The 21,928-nt window shown below is 43.9% G+C and overlaps 1 protein-coding gene across 1 annotated transcript in view; it reads right to left on the bottom strand.

Moving 5' to 3' along the window:
- Positions 1–21,928, bottom strand: part of LOC126281749 (furin-like protease 2) — a 710,013-nt gene that overhangs the window by 364,045 nt on the left and 324,040 nt on the right. The window contains 1 exon segment of the mRNA XM_049980936.1: positions 21,144–21,281. Within this exon segment, the coding sequence (XP_049836893.1) occupies positions 21,144–21,281 (138 nt within the window).

Genomic DNA, 21,928 nt, shown 5'->3' with positions numbered 1-21,928 from the left:
TTGGAATGAATTACAGTTCTCAAATACATCTCTCTGTTAACTTTGTTATAGTTCTGACTTCTACTATAATTCGCGCTGCAGGATCCGAAAGACGATTCTGTAGTCGTGAGCTATGTTTTCAGACTTTTTATTTTTGAGTGAAACTGTGCTCTGACGTGAGTACACTTCCAGCCACAAGGGGGTCAGGCAGCCGCTTTCCTTATTTGTCGTTCGGCGTTCCGTCGTAAAATACGAAAACGGTACCTCGTTTTTCGGACTTAAGCAAGGTATGCAGCTTCGAATCTTTTGCGGAAAGAAAGTATTCCAAGCAGTGGAACGTACGATACGACTTCCAGTTTTCGGCTCTCGGAATCAAACCTACATGCGACACGATTCTGTGCGTCGCTTGGCAAAAATGTCTGTTACGTGATAGTCTCTTGTAAAATATATATATATATATATATATATATATATATATATATATATATATATATATATATATATATATATTTGTGTGTGTGTGTGTGTGTGTGTGTGGTGTGTGTTTGGGCAAACTTTTCAGACTCATTGCGCAATTCTTTGTTGCACTCTTGTTGCAGACATTTTTGCCAAGCGACGCGCAGAACCGTGTCGTTTGATTCAGAGAGCCGAAAACTGGTAGTTGTTTCGTACATTCCCCTGCTGAGAAGACTTTCTTTACGTAAAAGATTCAAAGCTGAATCCTTTGCTGACGTATCATCTCAGAAATCACTATGCTTTTTGCCTGAAAAATTAACTACCTGATAGTTATGAGTAACCCCTATTTTCGCTGTGCAGTTGTTGTCAAACGACTGCTTACTTATACGTCTCAGTGCTCATTGTTCAAAGAATGTGCAGTGAATCGTGAGTGTGAGCTGAGATTGAAACTCTGGTGGAAGCAAATATCTACAGACCGAAACTGACATTCCGTTACGAAAAGCGCCACCCAACCGTCTGTGGGAGACTTTCTACAACTTCTGCAGTCATTCAAAAGAAATTTCCAAATTCCATCTTTTCCTCTACCTTTAGATGAGAAGAAAATATTTCCCTCGACTGTTCCCTTCTTTATGAAGCTCACAAATCTGACCACGTTTGTCACAGTTCCGTTATTTTTGGTTGATTCACCTTATGATAAACAGTGCTGCGCACGAAATCAAGCAAACATGTGGCCTCCTCGATTATCATGAAACATCTAGAGATCTTACTTACCAGTGGAGATTCACGCACCAGTCTTATACATAATTTCAAAGTGTCCTAATAAATAAAATAGGATTACATCAAGGTGTGTAGACAATGAGTGACTGCATCGAATACGTTCCACTTGCAGTCAGTACATCTGAAGAAGTGGGCTGTTCTTGCACAGATGCATGTTGCTATCCGGAACTTTACCTCCTAAGAGTTTTGCCATTCGCTGTTAGATGTGAATTGCATTACCTTCACAGCAGCTTGAGACAGATTAAGCATCGTCTGTCCTGTTGGCACCGAATTATGTACACAAACATTCCTGGTAAATCAGTCTGTCTATTAATGAAAATCAAATAAAACTAACTACGGTAGCTCCTGAGATTAGCCCCAACAAACAGACCGAAGCGGAACAAAAGTTTTACACTTATACACACATATATAATAGATACATTACGAGGGGTTCTGAGATTACATGACGCTGATTTTGTTCTGTATTTGATAAGATGTATCATTGCTTTACAACGTGATTGCTTGGAGGACATATGTAACCTCGTTACTGATTTGTCGTGTTGTTTCAAATTAGCTTTAATCATTTTTCAACTAGAAGTCACTTACAAGTTTTTACTTTATTCGTTCTCAGTTCCGATGTGCTCACTTATGTTTTGTGTCAGTCAGTAGTACATCTGACAAGTACAATTCACTGAGTTCATTTTACATTACCTTCAGTAGAACTGCGATAAACTGCCTTTGGCGGATGGAATTTCCGTACATTCACGTTTCAGCAAACACAAGGTAGATTTCAGCTGTTGAGAACTTCGAGACAGGAGGTAGTGGCTTTTGTGATGCGTACTGTTACGGCTAGGTGTTAGGTTTTATAAAAAGCAGTCTACAGACACATCACATGCGAGCATAAGGGAGGACGCGTTCACAATTGCAGGCTATGTTAGAATCATCAAATGTCTTGCTCATACTTTTGCTTACTTAAGCACAATTGCAAGAGCCACTTATACTTTCCGTCTTGCCATGATATTTATGGGTATAAACGAATCAACAGGTTGCGTTGTTGTTCATTGAAGCGTAAAATTTTTGTTCTAGAAGAGGAATATTTTTACTACATAAATACTGCAGTCATATCAGGTGATGTACTCATGTTAAATTTAAATAGGAGGTGGGAGGTTTCAACTGTGAATGAAACCAGTCAACTGTCAAATACAAATGAATTATTATTATATGGTTTTACAGAAAACAAGCATTTAACATATGGTCTTTTGTTACCTGTTGTGCTGAATAAGCTAAATATTTATTACCTCTGTGCATTTTCCAACCTCTGTAAGTTAACATAACACGAAAACATAAATTATTTGTTGATAAAGTATTCAAGCGATTTTTTACTATCTTCTTTCTTTGTCATGAAAGTAATATCCATTTTCTGGCACGAACACTTTTTTTAAATGTTGCATATACGCAGCCACTATAACTACTAAGCTATCCTATATGTCACTGCGTAACTTATCACGGATTGTATTTTGAATTGAAAGCGTTAAAGATACTTGCTTTTCATTGGTTGTACTGATAAATGCAAAACATTTTATGCTATAAAATCACATGAATTCAACTATGGAGTATTTTGGTGAAATAAACATTTGCTAACATTCAAGATTTAGCTGTATGTTAAATGAAAGAGCATGCTGCGTAACGTCAATCGCAACATGATTCCGAGAACCCGCCTGGGTTGTCATGTACATTAAAAACGAACGCTTCCACGACGGGGAGGTACGCCGACCCTGGATAGAATCCGCATGGTGGATTAACGACAAGAGTTCGGCGTGTTGGCTAGATTGGATGTCTGTTTTAAAAGTTTTTCCTCTTTGATACACGCTACGCAAACCCTTAGAACATTCCCTCACACCTGCGCAGGAAATTTACTGTACACGCAGACAGACTTAGTACGCTTCTTCTGCCCTGGCGGGAGGACGGGGGGGGGGGGGGGGGCAGGTAAGTGGTGACTTTCACTGTTTGGTCTCCTTAAATACTAACTCAGCATCAACTCTCCCTAATTAAGGTTTTCCTTAGTTTCAGACTTATCCTAGGGAGTAATGAACTGCGTGTGTACCCTGCACACATACACACAGTAACATTTTCTGTCTTTAAAAGAAGTTTTATTTCCGTGTATGTTCCACAAAGGTGGGTGCAGCCATTCTGGGTGAAATATGTAAATACGCATACAGCTACCAGGAATTTTAAATAAAGTGTTAACGATACTGTTGATGATATTAAGGCAGTCTACAATGACACAGTTTATTGACTAGGTAAACAGAATAGCAGTTTTGTTTGAATTAGAGTAAATGATTGGCTTAGCCCGCTAATGTGCATTTCCTAAATGCAGAAATATTGAGATCGTTTGGAGATCTCACGAAGTCAAATTGCAATTCCAGAGAATCGTGAGCTCCTGCCCTTTCTCCTTTAGTTCTGCAATCGTCACGCTCACTGGCCAATACACTTGAATAGAACCTATTACATGAAATCACTTTGCTGGTCAATGATACCTAACAGGCGGGTATTTTGGAATAACTGAAACAATCCTATAGTTCACCTAATGGGACTTCTTTGACCACAGTGACAGTCTCCGTTTAATTATTGATCAGAGAACAAAATTGCGATTGCACATTAATAAATGTTGTTTTAAGTTTTCCAACAGAGATCAAAATTCGACAGGACTAAGCGAGAATGTGTGAGCGTGTTACCAGTAACTTATATTAGATTTGGTATTTGCGTTGTTGCCTTGGACAATATGAAAACAAAGTTAGTAAGGAAATGTTGAGGTAATGTTCTCTGAACACACATAATATATAATAAAAACATGAATTACTTTTACAGCACGTGTCTATCCATATATCTCCATCACAACCATGTATGTTTGTCAAAAATGAAAGAATTATGTTCCACAAGCTGCGACTTGTTCGCCAATAGAACAGTGACCCGAACATGGAATAAGTTTCCTGTACTTCACGTCTATGGTCACAAATTTTTTGTCATGCGACTACCGGTTTCCGCCTCTAATTACCATCTTCAGATCTCCTTCATAAAAATATGTCCTAATTACTGAATCACATAATACACTGGATTGTGTACACGAAACTAAGCAATGAACGTGTCAATTAGAATAAGATAACTTATTCAGATTTGACATTATTCCAGTACAAAATGTTTAAGATCATGCTTTTTATAGTTGCACTGATTTAAATAAATAACTAAGTTGAACAAAACAATACCTCTGAGAAAATAATTGGCATATATTCCCTAGAAACTAGACACGGTGAGGAACTAAGAGTTTTGAACACACCTACGAAACTAAATCTATGGTATTGTAACAATAACCATGTAAAACTCATTGGCAAGTGTATGTCACATTCGTTAACACGCTTCTCATAAGATTTACTTTTCCAGCTAGTTTGCAAATGAGCAATGTAATGTAAGTTTCGTGAACAAAATACCAAGTGATTTCCTGTCAGACATGTAAAAGGAATGTTGCACCATAACTCAGTCAGGTACGATGAACTGCTCTTGCGACGCTCACGAAAACATCATCATGTAGGGGGACTAATCCTCAGCGTACGGTTCAATCACCGAGAGAAGGCCCTTTCATGATGAAAGAGTGGCTAGCCAGGAAGTTGTCGCAGCGGGAGAAGCTATCCAGCGCCTCCAAAGCGTGAAGCTGGGCAACGTAACACCTCCGGCTAAGTTCCATTAAAAGCTCGTCAAACAAAATAATCAGAACAAATAAGGTCGCCGCCACCAAATGGCGACAACCGGTTGCCGCATACTATGGTCATTTCTGGGGTGGGATGCAACTGTTGCAGACGTACTGGTCGGCAGGCTCTCATATTCTGCCCTTCCCACCCCTAATTAAACTCTTTGATGTTCTCAGCTGCCCACCGACATTCTCTGCACACAACTCCACAGGAGTGCGGTAACCGACACAACATGCACTCACTTTCCGAGAATTACGTCTCCAGTAACTTCAGACATCTGGGGGTCCTTATACAGCTCGGCAACTTTGCACTGCTGGGTGAACTTTCATGTGACGGCCTTCAGCTGGCGACCTTCTCCCTTCTTGATCGCATGTTCCATCCTGGCGTACCGGCTTTCCAGTCTCTAATCCGTAGTTCCTGAAGTCCTTGACCTTTTCTAGTGACTGCGTAGTACAGACAAACGCGTTTCACGTTGGGCATTCTGAGTACTACGACGTAAACACCATCCATCACAGTGTGGTACGTTGCAAGTACAAGATTGTCAGGCTTCCAGGAGTTGAGCCTGACAAAACATCTGCGGCAGCTTCATTGACCCCAACGCCCGTGGCTAAGAACACATACTGTATCCTGAGCCGGCATTTGCTGCCTTCCCTCGAGAGAAGCTCCAGCTGCGGAGACATGTCCAAATCTGAGTTGCAGTTTCGTCATTGTAGGTGTGGTGAATGAACTTTCTGCTTTTGTGGTCTCATTTGTCCCTGGGCACGGGTTTTGTGCACGGAAATGTACAGGTGTAATTTTTGAAACTGGAAGGCCCTGCAGAATTGTCTCAGTTTTGGGAAAGTTATAGGGATCACTATTTACGACCAGATGCCAACAATTTAATTTGGTGGGCCACAAATTGCCATGCAAGTAATCAGGACCAGAAAAAAAGTAGTAGGCGCACTTTCCGACCTTATGGTCACAAGGAAGATCAACCTGTGGGGTCTAGGTGGTTGGCTTTTTGCAGGCCGTTTAGTCTTGCTACGTTAGAGTGCATTACCTGACTTGGAATTTTTGTGTTCATTAAGTGTATTGTATTTTTCATAGATGACGTTTATATGAGGCTTGAATGAAAAGTAATGTCTCTAACTTCGTTAATTGGGTTTTAAAAGGAATATTTTATTAAATCAAAAGCAGAATTAATCCTTAGAAAGTGAGATTTAATTACTAATATTTACTTTTCCACGTAATCACCAGCCCATTGGATACATTTCTGCCAACAATGAACAAGTTTTCTGAAGTCGTCATAGAAGAAGAGGACACAGTTTCCGCAACGACAGTCCCACAGTATTCTCAACGTCTTCAACAGAAGCAAAATGATGTCGCCACGGATGGTCTTTCATTATTGGGGACAGACGAAAGTCAGATGGTGATAAATCTGGACTCCATGGAGGATGACGTATGGCGGTGTGATCCAGTCTCTGAAGTTCTGCTACGGTGGCATGTGAAGTGAGTGCGTTGGCAGTGTCACGCTGCAGGACAACATTCCCTTTTTCCTTTCGGAACCTTGCTAGCCATCGTTTCAGAGTTCGCAGCATTGTGATGTAATGCTCTGAATTTATTGCTGTACCACGATCGAGGAAATCAACATGGATAACACCATCTACGCCTCAGAACACTGAGGCCATGATTTTTCCATCTGAGGCCTGCGTCTTGAATTTCTTTTTCTGAGACGAGTCTTTGTGTCAATATTCCATAGACTGGCATTTCATCTCCAGTTTGTATCGGTGAACCCGCGTTTCGTGTCCTGTCACAATTGAATGGAGAAAGGTATCACCTTCATTCTCGTTACGCGAGAGAAGTTCCTGGCAAATTTCAAGTCTGTGCGCGCTCATTTCAGGGGTTACCAGCCAGGGTTCCCATCGCACACAGATCTTCCAATATCCAAGAAAAGCAATAATGTGACCCACACGTTCTTGTTAAATGCCGATTGTGTTTACAATTTCTGTCTGTGTGAAACGACGATCGTCCTGAATGAGTCAATCATCATTTTGCTTATGAAATTCTGTCGTTACTGTCACAGGACGTCCAACTCTTTGTTTGTCACGCGACTCAGATGTTCCCAATATCTTTAAACTTACTCGCCCAACGACGCACAGTACTCACATCAACACAATCACCATAAACTGCTTTCATTCTCTGATGAACTCCTTTGGTGAGGCAGCTTCTGCTGTCAAGAATTAAATGACTGCATGTTGCTTAAATCGCATTGACCGACCATCTGCGCAGGGTTCTGTACTTTACACTGTAACAACACAACCGTTCAGTGCTAAGGCTTCCCGCCAACTGGAGCTGTAGAGTTGAGGCTACGGAACAAGCCAGTGCCTGCTGCATACCAATGCTGCCAACTGTCGAAGTGTTACGAAGATGGAGGCATTACTTTTCAGTCACCCCTCGTAGAAATCCGATAATGATTATAGAGTTTCTGAATCCTTCTAGATCAACTGAAAGAGACTAATGCTGCTTTTCAATGGCGAGTGGATACTCTGATGGCTGATAATCCTTGTGGAGAAGGTGAAATAGTCAGAATGGTATAAACAAAATCGTCATTCAATATACCCATGCCTTCTTTGAATTCGTCAGCAGCTAGTCTAATGAGCCCTTTTCGAGTAGAATGACCGGGATGTGTAAGCACTGGCTGATAATTTTAAAGCTGCTACGACACTGGATGTTTGGTCATAAGAAGAATGTTTATACATTACCAGATTAGAGATAACGAGTGAGGCAAGAGCTACATAACGTACCACGAGGGGCTGAACTAGGCACACATTCCAGCACCTCAAAAATGGATTCATTCAGCGCTGCCGCAAAGAAAATCTTTCCAGATTTCTTATGGAGCATCAGAGTAACGGAACGAATCGGTGGAAACATTCTCGGATAGGACTGGGAAAGCAAGAACTCAAACGTATGAGCTGGCACAGAACTAGGTGGATTATTCTTCAAGACGTAGGACACGGAATACTAGATGCTTTTTCTTGAAGGGGCTTCCACATGATAGGTCAAGCATAGTATAGATGCAAAACCCGTTGCTGCCACTAACACTGATATGCACCCACAACGCGAGTGCAGAATAAGCAAGTCGTTTGGTTTTTCAGTGGTTAAAAATTAGGCAATAGGAGTGGAAATGTTGGCCACATTCGGAAGCAATGCCGCCAACCAAAGTTCAATAAAAGAAGAGGTAGGACGCTGCATATGGGATTGTAGGAATATGAAACAGGTTGATAGAAGGTCGTCAAACACCAAAGGCAACCTTGCAACATCTAAGCGGCTTTCTTAGAGATATAGAACAACCATGTATGCAGAAGTGGAGTGTTGCCTGGAGTACATGGTGAGTGGTACAGAACATAAAATTTTAGTGGACACAGGGGCTCATGTGTCAGAAGTCAGGCAGGGCGAGACTGACTTGCTCGCATTTCAAATTATACATGGAATAGACGTACCCAGAAGTAGATACAGAGCATAATTTGGTGGGAATGAGGAGCATACTGAGGTTTACGAGACTAGTAAGGACAATCAATGCGCAAGGAAGTGGGTTACGGAAGTGCTAAGGATTGAAGAGCTGTGCTTGAAATTCTCCGAGGCTATAGGTACTACTATAAGCCAAGCTCGGTAGCCACCTCAGTAGAAGAGGAATAGACGTCTCTAGAAAAGCAATCGTAGAAGTTGTAAAGAAAACAGTAGGTGCAAGAAAGGTTACTGCTAATAAACTGTGGGTAACAGAAGACCTAAGTCAGTTGATCGATGAAAGAAGGAGGTACAAAAATGTTCATGGAAATTTAGAAATACAACAATACAATACACTAAGGAACGAATGAAATAGGAAGCTCAGGGAAGCTAAGGCGAAATGGCTGAATGAAAAACGAGAACAAATCGGAAAAGAAATGATGGTCGGAAAGGCAGACTGAGAATATAGAAATGTGAAAACAACCTTTGGTAATACTAATAGCAAGGTCGGTAACGTTAAGGACGCAATGGTAATTGCACTGTTAAATGGAGAAGATAGGCAGATTCACGCAAGTATTACACTGACGGCCTCTATGAGGGGGAGGACTTGTCTAAAGACGTCATAGGAGAATAAAAATGGATCATTATAGAAGAAATAAGAGATCTAGTATTAGAATCTGAATTTAAAAGAGCTTTGGATTCCTTAGTTTGTAATGAGGAAGAAGGGACATATAACACTGAATTATAGTTCCTACAGTCATTTGGAGATGCGTCATCAAAACGACTATTCAGCTAGTGTGTAGAATGTATGAGACTGTTGACATACCATCTGACTTTTGCAAAACATCATTCAAACAGTTCCAAAGATGCTTTAGGAAAGGTAAAGCCAGCTTCAGGAAAGGTAAAGCCACCATTGAGACAGTTCTGACGTTGTGGTGGATAAAGGAATGAAGATTAAAGAAAACTTAAGACATATTATTCTTGTCAGCTACTTGAACGCAGGAGCTGATAGCCGATTCGTGCTGTAATTGTCGTACTTGCCGACTCTATCTTCGGAGTAGTGTAAATGATCTTTCTCTGAAAGTCTGAGGGTATATAGTCAGTCTACTACACTCTACACACTAACTTGAATAGTCGTTGTGTCACCCCATCCCGCAATAATTTTAGAAACTGTGATTCAGTGTTACGTATCACTTCTGCCTCGTTAGATCCTGAGTTGTCCATACCTCTTTTAAAATCTGTCTCTAAAGAAAAATGCCCTGTCTTATCCCTGTCAACTCCTGCTACTTGTATTACTTCATCAGACAAGTTATCGTTCCAAAAGGGCTTCAGTGTACTCTTTCTACCTACCCGCACTCTCCTCAGTATTTAGCAGTGGAATTCCAGTTCCAATTTTTGAAGTTAACCTCCTTGCTTTTCATTTCATCGAATGTTGTTCCGACTTTTGTATATGCTGCGTCAGTAATTTCTTTTTGGATTTCTTCACATTTTTCAAGTAGCCATTTTGCCTTCGTTTCCATTCAGTTACTGCTTATTTCATTCCTGTGTGATTTGATTTCTTTGTTCTTCAATTTCATTAGACAGTTTGGTCATCCTTCGATCAAATGAAGTTTTATACCCGTTTCCCCTTCTCAGTTACCTTCCTTTTACCTACGATTTTCTTTCTAACTGCTGTGATTGCACTTCTAAGGGATGTCCTCTTCAAATGAACAGCCTACTGAGTTATTCATTATGGTAGTGTCTATAGCCTAGCCTCACTGAAATTCAAGCGTATATCTTATTCCCTAATTAAGTGTCCCACTTCCTTACGCCCAGTTTTATACTTACGAGACTCTTAAACTTAAACTTACTTGGGTACGCCTCACAGAAGAGTTTCCGATTTCGGAATCTATGCCTCACAATGATGTAATGTAATTGAACTCTCGAGTATCTTCCATCAATTTTAATTTATATCTCTTTCTTTCGTGATTTTTTAACAAAGTATTCACTGTTACTGGACGAATTATAAGGGACAATACATTTACAGTTAGTGTTTCGCCTCTCTCGTTCCTGCCACAAATCCTTTTTCTCCTGTGAACTACCTACTTCTTCCCCTATAACAGATTTCCAATCTTCCATGACTACTAGATTTTCAAACCCTTTACATACAGAACTGCCCCGTAATTATGATCCATCGCTTTATTTTTTACTTCCGATGTCTGTGGAATCGATTCGTCAGTAGTTGATGTGGTTTACGAAATATATCCAGCGGTAATGTTAGGTGACTCACCCTGTATAATATGAAAGCGTAACAATAAATCAGACTGACGTAATATTAGCATTGTGATAAGTAGTAAGCTTTGGATGGTAAACATACGTCAGAAATTAAAAAAAAAAAATAATAATAAAATAAAACTACGTTAAAAAGAAATATTTCTCCAACTATGCTTCAAATTCCAATTACAATCTTTCACAGATTAAAGCAAATCCTGGTTCACATACAACATTTAAGTGAAGTTAAATTTCGGTAACAATCACTGCCCTGTCATATCAAACATAATATTTCTGTATTGCTTGAAGCTAGTAAACTGAACATTATTCTCGCATTACATAAAAAAAGAAAGAAACACATATCACAATGGAGAATCGTATTTACAATCCCTGCCGTGGTTCTGTCATCCGAATATGTCTTCTTGTAAGTGCGATGTATCCACCGATCCTTATCTTCCGTTCATGCTTTCTTCGCATCGATAATTCAACTTCTCCTACCCTGGACGTTCCAGCTATGTGGTGGCTCTTCAAACGCACTCCATAGGAAGTTCGAGAAATACTGTCCGTATTTCGGATTGTTATCGATCTTTAGATGTCACTCCTGTAAAAATGTCCGAAAGTCGATTACGTTCTTTGGGCCATTTCTGAACAAACAGAGCACCGTGTGGTTTCGAAGCCACATTACGGCGTTCGTTTTGGTGCGTGGGCAGTAATATAATCCCTGATTCAATGTTGTTTTGTCCCATTCGGAGAAGGAAAACGATCGTTCGTTTTGCTAAACGGCACACACCTGCCGAGGGGCCGCATATGAGGCGGTGTTCACAGTTCTCCACAGTTTGGCACTGAGGGCACAATGGTGAAACTGCCATATGAGTCGCATGGAGTCAGGACTGGGTGACATTTTCACCATTAACTCTTAGGTATCACGTTGCACGTGCCTCTGTGTCTTAGGAAACATGGTGTATCTATCGCCATACTACTTGCCAATTGATATGTGATGCGGATGCTTCCTCTCAATAGGACTGCTGTGTCGTCCGGTAGTTAGTATTCGATATATGTCACTCGCCGTTGCAGGTCTGGTTTGCGACAGAGCCTTCTGAACGTAGCTGCACTTTTTATAAAGTTTATATTTGCTGGACGGACTGGGAAATGCGCTGGACCGCCACTGGCGTCAATCGAGAAACTGGTGCTAGTTTTTCTATTAAGATTCTTGTCAGGCAAATGTCGTCTCCACAATTTTGACATGGTACTGAGATATAGTGTCACCACTCGATCACGAACATGCACAAGACCAAGTCCACCCTTACTAAGAGGGAGAGTAAGGGCGTCGTGTCTTACTTTAAACAGTTGACCTGCACTCACAAAGGAACCGAACGCCGCCAGTATTAGTCGGGCTATCGTCACCAGCATTGAGAGTACTTGAGCAAAATGCGGAATTCGTGTCACGAGGTAGGTGTTGATATACGTGACCCGTGTGATAATGTCAAATGCCCGTGTGATATTCCCTCCAACGCCCGTTCGGATTGACTGTAGTAGTCTCTTATAGTTGTACGCTGCTGTGCGACGTACGTCGTTGGTAAAAACAATACCTAGGCATTTCAGGCTAACCATGAGCCTTAATGGTGATGCGCACTCTTCTGTTAGTCTAACACCAGTATTCATCGCTACAGACTTGCCCATATTTGCGTATCCGGTCTAAAGCCACATTCATATCGTTTTCATTCCGTACTGTCAGCACCAGGTCATCCGCATATCACCTCCATGCAAATATGCATCATTGCAAAGTCAGTTCTGTCAATCGGTGTCCTAAGCCGCAAAGTAAAGGGTCGAGAGCCAGTGCATATAATGTCGTTGATAAGGGACATCCTTGTCTTATCGATCTCGCTACCACTAGAGATTTTATCGTAGTCTATTGACAAGCACTTTGGAGGAGGCATTGGTGAGCAGCCGCATCACGATAGCGATAAATGTTAGTGGAAATGGCATGTGTGTCAGGACTTCTGCAAGATATTTGTGGCTAGCTCGATCAAAGGCTTGATCCAAATCTATTGACGCTAGTGCTGCACGGAGGCGGCACGTCTTTGCTACGACGATCAAATCGCGATATTTAAAAGCGCCATCTGGATGTTCTTATCTCCGCCGAGGGAAGTTTGATCAAGTGAGCGTACATGCCGCAATAGTATTCGGACGAGTGCTGCTAAAAATCTAGTGAATATTTTGGAGTCCCAGTTAAGGAGCGTCAGTGGTCGGTAGTTCCGTATCCGTGTACCACTGGAGAATTTGCGTATCGGGATAATCAGCCCCTCCACAAAAGCCGGCGGTAAGGGTACATCAGGAGACCTTAATTCGCGGCAGATCGTGGTGCGATCACATAGCTAAAGTCCCTGTAGAATTCCAGAAGGAGTCCATCTGGTCCTGGATATTTGTTCACGGCTCCCCTACCAATGGCCTCCGTCACTTCCTCGTCTGTAATCTCCTCCATCACTTGAGCTTCCGCCTCTCTGTCAATGGTACGGAAAATCATATCTGTAACTTCGTTAATGCCATCCATATCTCTATCCGCTGCGGTATAAAGCTGAGTGTATTGTTCTACAAAGGCATTGCCTATTTCTTGTTGCGATGTTAGGTGCCATCATCCGTACCCACAGCATGTACTAGGGCTCTTCGTCGTATTTTGTTTTCGTTAATGATGTGATATATCGATGGGCGTTCTCCTCAAACTAGATCTAGTGCCTGCGCCTTACCACCATACATTCAAGGTGACGTCGTATGTAGATATAATTTTGGCCTTTGTTCGTTGTACCGCGTCTTGCCGATCCGGAGAAGTTATTTGTTCGGGACATTACCGTAGCACCGTGAAATAGAAGTCCATCGTATGACGTCGCGACACTGCATTCTCAAGATCAAAAGTCATCACTATACGGTGCAGGGCCAGTTTGGCGCAACCAATCCACCAACTTAGGGTCGTGGGATAAGACCGAAGGCGCCGTTCGCATGATCTCCAAACATCTTCAATGACGTCTCGACAAGCTGTGTTCCGCAGGTGGGTGACGTTCATTTTCCAACGACCGCTTCTACGCCATACTTGCTGTCGCCGGAGGGACGCTGTACACATTAATGCTGTATGATCGGTACAGACTGTAGGACACAGCTCTGCGTCGAGGATGTCAGCGTTCAGATTGCGTGAGACATATATTCGGTCGAGACGACTAGCGGAATTTGTTGTATGGGTGTACCCAGGTCAAAGGCCATGGACATGCTCCCAGATGTCAACATATGCATACACTGCAAAACATTCGTAGTACTGGGCATGGGGTATATCGAGGAAATTGGTCTGTCGGTGCGAGTACACAATTAAAATCGCCGCTTAGGATTAATCGGTCGTGTCGAACTTGGACAATCTCGTCTGCGAAGAAGCGGGAACGCTCTCGTCTCCTGTTTGTACCGGAAGTTGCATAGATATTGATGAGTCGTATATCAAGTACTGTCATTGCTAATCCCCGTAACGACGGTAGTACAGTGGATCCTCTGTCATGATGCCTTCTTTAAGAAGTATTGCTGTGCCGCTGGAAGTTTCGGAGGTGTGTGATATGTACCATACGTTCCCGTACATCACAGGAAATTCATCGACGTATACGTCTTGTAGGAGGACGGCGTCGATGTCCGCTGCTTAGAGTATTTCTTTGAGTAAGAACGGCTTAATCTGCGACCTTACGTTATTGATATTCATAGAAGCTAGCCGATATGCATGTCTTCGTTACGTCCATGTACAGGGTGTTTCAAATATGACCGGTATATTTGAAACGGCAATAAAAGCTAAACGAGCAGCGATAGAAATACACCGTTTGTTGCAATATGCATGGGACAACAGTACGTTTTCAGACGGACAAACTTTGGAAATTACAGTAGTTACAAATTTCAACAACAGATGACGCTGCAAGTCATGTGAAAGATATAGAAGACAACGCAGTCTGTCGGTGCGCCATTCTGTACGTCGTCTTTCTGCTGTAAGCGTGTGCTGTTCACAACGTGCAAATGTGCTGTGGACAACATGGTTTATTCCTTAGAACAGAGGATTTTTCTGGTGTTAGAATTCCACCGCCTAGAACACAGTGTTGTTGCAAAAAGACGAAGTTTTCAACGGAGGTTTAATGTAACCAAATGACCGAAAAGCGATACAATAACGGATCTGTTTGAAAAATTTCAACGGACTGGGAACGTAACGGATGAACGTGCTGGAAATGTAGGGCGACCGCGTACGGCAACCACCGAGGGCAACGCGCAGCTAGTGCAGCAGGTGATCCAACAGCGGCCTCGGGTTTCCGTTCGCCGTGTTGCAGCTGCGGTCCAAATGACGCCAACGTCCACGTATCGTCTGATGCGCCAGAGTTTACACCTCTGTCCATAGAAAATTCAAACGCGGCAACCCCTCAGCGCCGCTACCATTGCTGCACGAGAGACATTCGCTAACGATATAGTGCACAGGATTGATGACGGCATATGCATGTGGGCAGCATTTGGTTTACTGACGAAGCTTATTTTTACCTGGACGACTTCGTCAATAAACAGAACTGGCACATATGGGGAATTGAAAAGCCCCATGTTGCAGTCCCATCGTCCCTGCATCCTCAAAAAGTACTGGTCTGGGTCGCCATTTCTTCCAAAGGAATCATTGGCCCATTTTTCAGATCCGAAACGATTACTGCATCACGCTATCTGGACATTCTTCGTCAATTTGTGGCGGTACAAACTGCCTTAGACGATACTGCGAACACCTCGTGGCTTATGCAAGATGGTGCCCGACCACATCGCACGACCGACGTCTTTAATTTCCTGTATGAATATTTCGAGGATCGTGTGATACTTTGGGCTATCCGAAACATACAGGAGGCGGCGTGGATTGGCCTCCGTATTCGACAGACATCAACCCCTGTGACTTCTTTCTGTGGGGACACTTGAAAGACCAGGTGTACCGCCAGAATCCAGAAACAATTGAACAGCTGAAGCAGTACATCTCATCTGCATGTGAAGCCGTTCCGCCAGACACGTTGTCAAAGGTTTCGGGTAATTTCATTCAGAGACTACGCCATATTATGCTACGCATGGTGGACATAGGGAAAATATCGTACTATAAAGTTTCCCAGACCGGAGCGCCATCTGTTGTTGACAATTGTAACTACTGTAATTTCGAAAGTTTGTCTGCCTGAAAATGTACTGTTGTCCCAAGCATATTGCAACAAACGGTGTATTTCTATCGCTGCTCGTTTAGTTTGTATTGCCGTTTCAAATATACCGGTCATTTTTTAAACACCTTGTATATCGGCCATGGGAGCTTACGCCGTCTGCTCTTGTACTGGAACATTACGTGACCCGACGTTGTTAGTTATAAGTAGAACTTTAGAGGGGCTCCGCCCCCGACGTGTCGCCAGTTGCGGCTGTTGGATGGTCCCCTTCATAATCATCAGCCCAGTCTACATCGTACAAGATTTCCGTGGGCCGGGGATCTCTTTGGCTCCTCTTCTAATACTTTGGAGTGGCAGTGGACTGATGGTTGCGGTGCGTTGTCTATTTCTTCAGGTCTCCCTTGACGTATGCTGCTGTCGAGGCGGTGGTGTTCTAGATGAGGAGTTTCGGGACCCTTTGTAAGTTGGCCGTCTTCCTCAGTCGTTTCTCGATCATCGTCCTGCATACGTATTACGGAGTCCTCTGGCGAGGTTAGACGTCGTTTCTTGCGCAGTTTCGGAGAAAGTTGCTTAAGTTTGTGAGTTTCTGTATCCGAATGTGGGTGAGTGTCTCTGTTACCACTGCAGACAGACGCGAAGGCAGCCGTTGTAACTATTCGACTGTCGATTACCATTTGCTCATCCGATCTCTTTGCTGGTGGTATTGGTCGGTGTTGCACGGTGGGGGGCGTCGCCACCGTCACCGTGCTCGTATCGTGATAAGCCGTGGTCGGCCTTTCGACAGTCATGTCCAGCTGTTGGGCGCTATCAATGATTGGTTGGGCGTCCTTCTGGACACATTTCCATATGTGAGAGGGAGAGACATCGCCACAGGTGTTGTTACAGATTCACCTGACGGTATCTGTGCAGTTCTTCGTTGGAGATACGCTGAGCGACGGTGGCCTTCCTGACCATAACCTGAGCACGTTTTCGGCTGACCGTCGTAAATGACTGTCGCTCTGCAGCCTCCAATTGTAAGATAAGGCGGCACATGTTTTTGTAGCTCGATGCATATTTGTCACACACCATTATGTACTGCGTACGTGGTAAAGGATGTCCATTTTTCTGCTATGTGACTTAGTACACGTCCGTAGGTTTGTAGCGCGTAAACCACGATCTAAGCCGGTGCTTGGTAGCTCATATACTCTTACAATTATCAATCCAAGTCCCACATGATCAATTTCGACATGGTCGTGTGAATGTTTAAATTTAAGCCCATCTTTATGGTGGCGTACGATCTTGCCACACATCGTGTCGTTGACCAATTTGACGTAGACCACTCTGCTAGTGATAGAGAAGTGGATGCCAATCATATCTTGGGCTTCAATTTCAATTTCTTCAGGTACAAGTCGTTCTATTACAAATGCCTTCGGTCGGACAAATTCATTATTAAAGCTGATCTTGGTAGTAGATTGTCGGTACATTCTAGCTCGAAACCGCAAGCTCTACCGAAGGCTAACACGAAGTAAACAACCGCGTGCGCGCTAAGCACCGAGGCTGGGACGTAAACTGACGTCTGCACCGCACGACTGCGGAAAGCAGATTGCTGACACCTGAGCTACGCACCCACGACTTCCAGTTCTGCAAGGTTCGCATGTCCTATGGCTACACATTGCAGTGGTTTCCCGTTTCCTTCTGCGTCCTCAGACCGATGATTACTGCTGTTCCTTCCGTCTTTTGTGGCAGCTTCTCACTCAAAGGGCAGGAGTGTACCTAATTGTCAGTAGAGAAGAATTAACAGCAATAACAGAAAGACGAGTCGGCCCTGAAACTTTGAACGTAAACTTGTCATTGGATGTCACCCCTGTAACAGTTAAAACTGCCCAAGGCAACTACTGGTGATGCGAATTTGAGACTGAAACGCAAAGAAATACCTACAGCTATGACAATATCTGGCAGACTCATACTGGCGGAAAGGAACCGCTGAACAATGCGTAGGGTGGCTATATATCGCATGAAATCAGCGAAAGAAATTTCCTGTGTTTCAAAATTATTCCCAGCAGCCTATCTAGCACAAAAGCTGTAGGTAGGAAGTTAAAATAGTGGTATACAATGGCGAAATACATCGTAATCCTCGTATCTTCATAGTGAAAGCTAAGCCTACATATGGGACGCCATAAAGAGCACGCCGCCGGACTGTGGACGACTCAAAGTCTTTGTTTTGCAGTGAAGAATCACGCTGGAACCTGTGGCAATCCGATGAAAGTGCTTGGGTTTGGTGAACTCCTGTACAATGTTACCTGGCCTCATGGCGCAGTGCGCGAAGTGATGCATGGAGGGTGTAGTGTTACGGTATAGGGCTGTTTTTCGTTGCTAATGTGATCCGATTAATGCACTTAAGAAAATGGTAAATGCTGAAGGTCATGAACACATTTTACAGCTTGTGTACTCGTACGATACAGGAACAGTTTGGAAGTGGTGACAGAACGAGGATGACAACGCTGTCAGTCATAAAGCATCATATGTGAGCAGTTGTTTGGGGACAATATTTATTTTCTTGAAACGAACTGGTCTGCCCTACGTGAACCAAAGGGAACTGCTTTGGGGTCAATTAAACCGTCGCTTCCACTTAAAATTCGCCGGCAGATGTGGCCGAGCGGTTCTAGGCGCTTCAGTCTGGAAGTGTGTGATATCCTTAGTTTGGTTAGGTTTAAGTAGTCCCATAGTGCTCAGAGCTATTTGGACCATTTTGAACATCAAATTCCAGCACATAACATCACTACCTTCTCTGGTTTCCGCCTTATAGGAAGAATGGGCTGCCATCCTGTACAGCCATTCTACGTCTTCATCTACATTTATACTACGCAATCCACCCAACGGTGTGTGGCGGAGGACACTTTACGTGCCACTGTCATTAACTCACTTTTCTGTTCCAGTCGCGTATGGTTCGCGGGAAGAACGACAGTCTGAAAGCCTCCGTGCGACCTCGAATCTGTCTAATTTTACAGTCTTGATCTCCTCGGAAGGAATAAGTAGGAAGAAGCAATATATTCGATACCTCATCCAGAAACGCACCCTTTCGAAACCTGGCGAGCAAGCTACACCGTGAATCAGAGCGCCTCTCTTGCAAAGTTTGCTAAACACATCCGTAACGCTTTCGCGGTTACCAAATAACCCTGTGACGAAACGAGCCGCTCTTGTTTGGATCTTCTCTATCTCCTCCGTCAATCCGATCTGGTACGGAACCCATACTGATGAGCAATACGCAAGTATAGGTCGAACGAGTGTTTTGTAAGCCACATACTTTGTTATGGACTACATCTTCTAAGGACTCTCCCAGTGAATCTCAACCTGGTACGCGCCTCACCAACAATTAATTTTATATGATCATTCCACTTTAAATCGTTCCGCACGCATACTCCCAGGTATTTTACAGAAGAAGCTGCTACCAGTGTTTGTTCCGCTATCATATAATCATACACTCCTGGAAATGGAAAAAAGAACACATTGACACCGGTGTGTCAGACCCACCATACTTGCTCCGGACACTGCGAGAGGGCTGTACAAGCAATGATCACACGCACGGCACAGCGGACACACCGGGAACCGCGGTGTTGGTCGTCGAATGGCGCTAGCTGCGCAGCATTTGTGCACCGCCGCCGTCAGTGTCAGCCAGTTTGCCGTGGCATACGGAGCTCCATCAAACTCTTTAACACTGGTAGCATGCCGCGACAGCGTGGACGTGAACCGTATGTGCAGTTGACGGACTTTGAGCGAGGGCGTATAGTGAGCATGCGGGAGGCCGGGTGGACGTACCGCCGAATTGCTCAACACGTGGGGCGTGAGGTCTCCACAGTACATCGATGTTGTCGCCAGTGGTCGGCGGAAGGTGCACGTGCCCGTCGACCTGGGACCGGACCGCAGCGACGCACGGATGCACGCCAAGACCGTAGGATCCTACGCAGTGCCGTAGGGGACCGCACCGCCACTTCCCAGCAAATTAGGGACACTGTTGCACCTGGGGTATCGGCGAGGACCATTCGCAACCGTCTCCATGAAGCTGGGCTACGGTCCCGCACACCGTTAGGCCGTCTTCCGCTCACGCCCCAACATCGTGCAGCCGGCCTCCGGTGGTGTCGCGACAGGCGTGAATGGAGGGACGAATGGAGACGTGTCGTCTTCAGCGATGAGAGTCGCTTCTGCCTTGGTGCCAATGATGGTCGTATGCGTGTTTGGCGCCGTGCAGGTGAGCGCCACAATCAGGACTGCATAAGACCGAGGCACACAGGGCCAACACCCTGCGTCATGGTGTGGGGAGTGATCTCCTACACTGGCCGTACACCTCTGGTGATCGTCGAGGGGACACTGAATAGTGCACGGTACATCCAAACCGTCATCGAACCCATCGTTCTACCATTCCTAGACCGGCAAGGGAACTTGTGTTCCAACAGGACAATGCACGTCCGCATGTATCCCGTGCCACCCAACGTGCTCTAGAAGGTGTAAGTCAACTACCCTGGCCAGCAAGATCTCCGTATCTGTCCCCCATTGAGCATCTTTAGGACTGGATGAAGCGTCGTCTCACGCGGTCTGCACGTCCAGCACGAACGCTCGTCCAACTGAGGCGCCAGGTGGAAATGGCATGGCAAGCCGTTCCACAGGACTACATCCAGCATCTCTACGATCGTCTCCATGGGAGAATAGCAGCCTGCATTGCTGCGAAAGGTGGATATGCACTGTACTAGTGCCGACATTGTGCATGTTCTGTTGCCTGTGTCTATGTGCCTGTGGTTCTGTCAGTGTGATCATGTGATGTATCTGACCCCAGGAACGTGTCAATAAAGTTTCCCCTTCCTGGGACAATGAATTCACGGTGTTCTTATTTCAATTTCCAGGAGTGTACAATAAAGGATCCTTCTTTCTATGTATTCGCAATACATTACATCTGTCTATGTTAAGGGCCAGTTGCCACCCCTGCACCAAGTGCCTAACTGCCGCAGACTCAATGGAATGTTCCCAGCAGATTCACACCCGTCGCAAAGGAGAATGGTAGACATGCCTCTTGTTAATGACCACTAACGTTGGCCACGGTAAGTTTGATCAGACAGTTTATTACTGAATTATCACATCATTTTATGTATGTAGGTTCAGCGTTGAATAGTACGACATGGCAGCCCCCGTTCGTGAAGCGGGAAAGAAGTTGTCACGGTAGCTTTGTGAGTGGGGATATCCGTACATACGTCCGATACTCGAGAGGCTAAATCAGAGAATTCGAATGTGAAGAGAAGTCAGTGGTGCTGGACGGTGGACTTACCAGGTACCATTGCTCCTTGTAGAGAGGGTCCGTGAAGGAGGTGTTGCCGCGGGCGGCTCGCCTGCGAGTAGTACCGGCCGCTGCGTCGAGGTCGCGCTTCGAGCGCCTCAGTACCCGTTGCTGCTGCACCCACGTCACCTGCAACACGTGCCGTAGCCACAGGGCTCAGTTGTAGCACACGTGGCTTCTGAAAGTCATTTTAAGTGGACCAGACAATTCAAGGGCAAGCTTCAGATAAATAATAATTATTTAAACAAAAATGCATTTTCAATACAAGAAATTTTAAATCTCTTAAAAAAGGGTCGAGTAATTTTTCATAGCCTATACAGCTTCTGAACGTAGTACAGCCAGGTCCAAAAAAAACTTTTTTAAGAATTTATAATAGCTATGGAAATAACTGTAAGACTTGTAACGAAAAACATACGGCACACGCAATAGATAACCGTGTGGTTATCAAAAATTCAGAATTGCAAATTTTTAGAACTACCTACAAAGGGCTAGGAATCTGCTTCGGGCTGACAGAAAGTGGTTTTTGCGTTCTAGTCTGATTTACAAATATGCTACATGAAAAATGCATTTTTATTCAGATAATGATATTCTGTGTGCGGAAAGTCTCAATATAACAGAGACATAAGTTAAATTTCAGGGTTACTTCAGTGTCTTTTCAACTGATCAAATCTGAAATACATCAGTGTTATACCTACCAAAAAATATTGTATCAACCTGTTCAGTTGCTATTTTTCTAAAAGCTACAATGAAGGGAATCTAGCAAGTATCGGAAATGA

The sequence above is a fragment of the Schistocerca gregaria genome, chromosome 7, assembly GCF_023897955.1.
Source record: "Schistocerca gregaria isolate iqSchGreg1 chromosome 7, iqSchGreg1.2, whole genome shotgun sequence".
NCBI classification, from domain to species: domain Eukaryota; kingdom Metazoa; phylum Arthropoda; class Insecta; order Orthoptera; family Acrididae; genus Schistocerca; species Schistocerca gregaria.
This window is presented reverse-complemented; position numbering and strand designations above follow the sequence as displayed.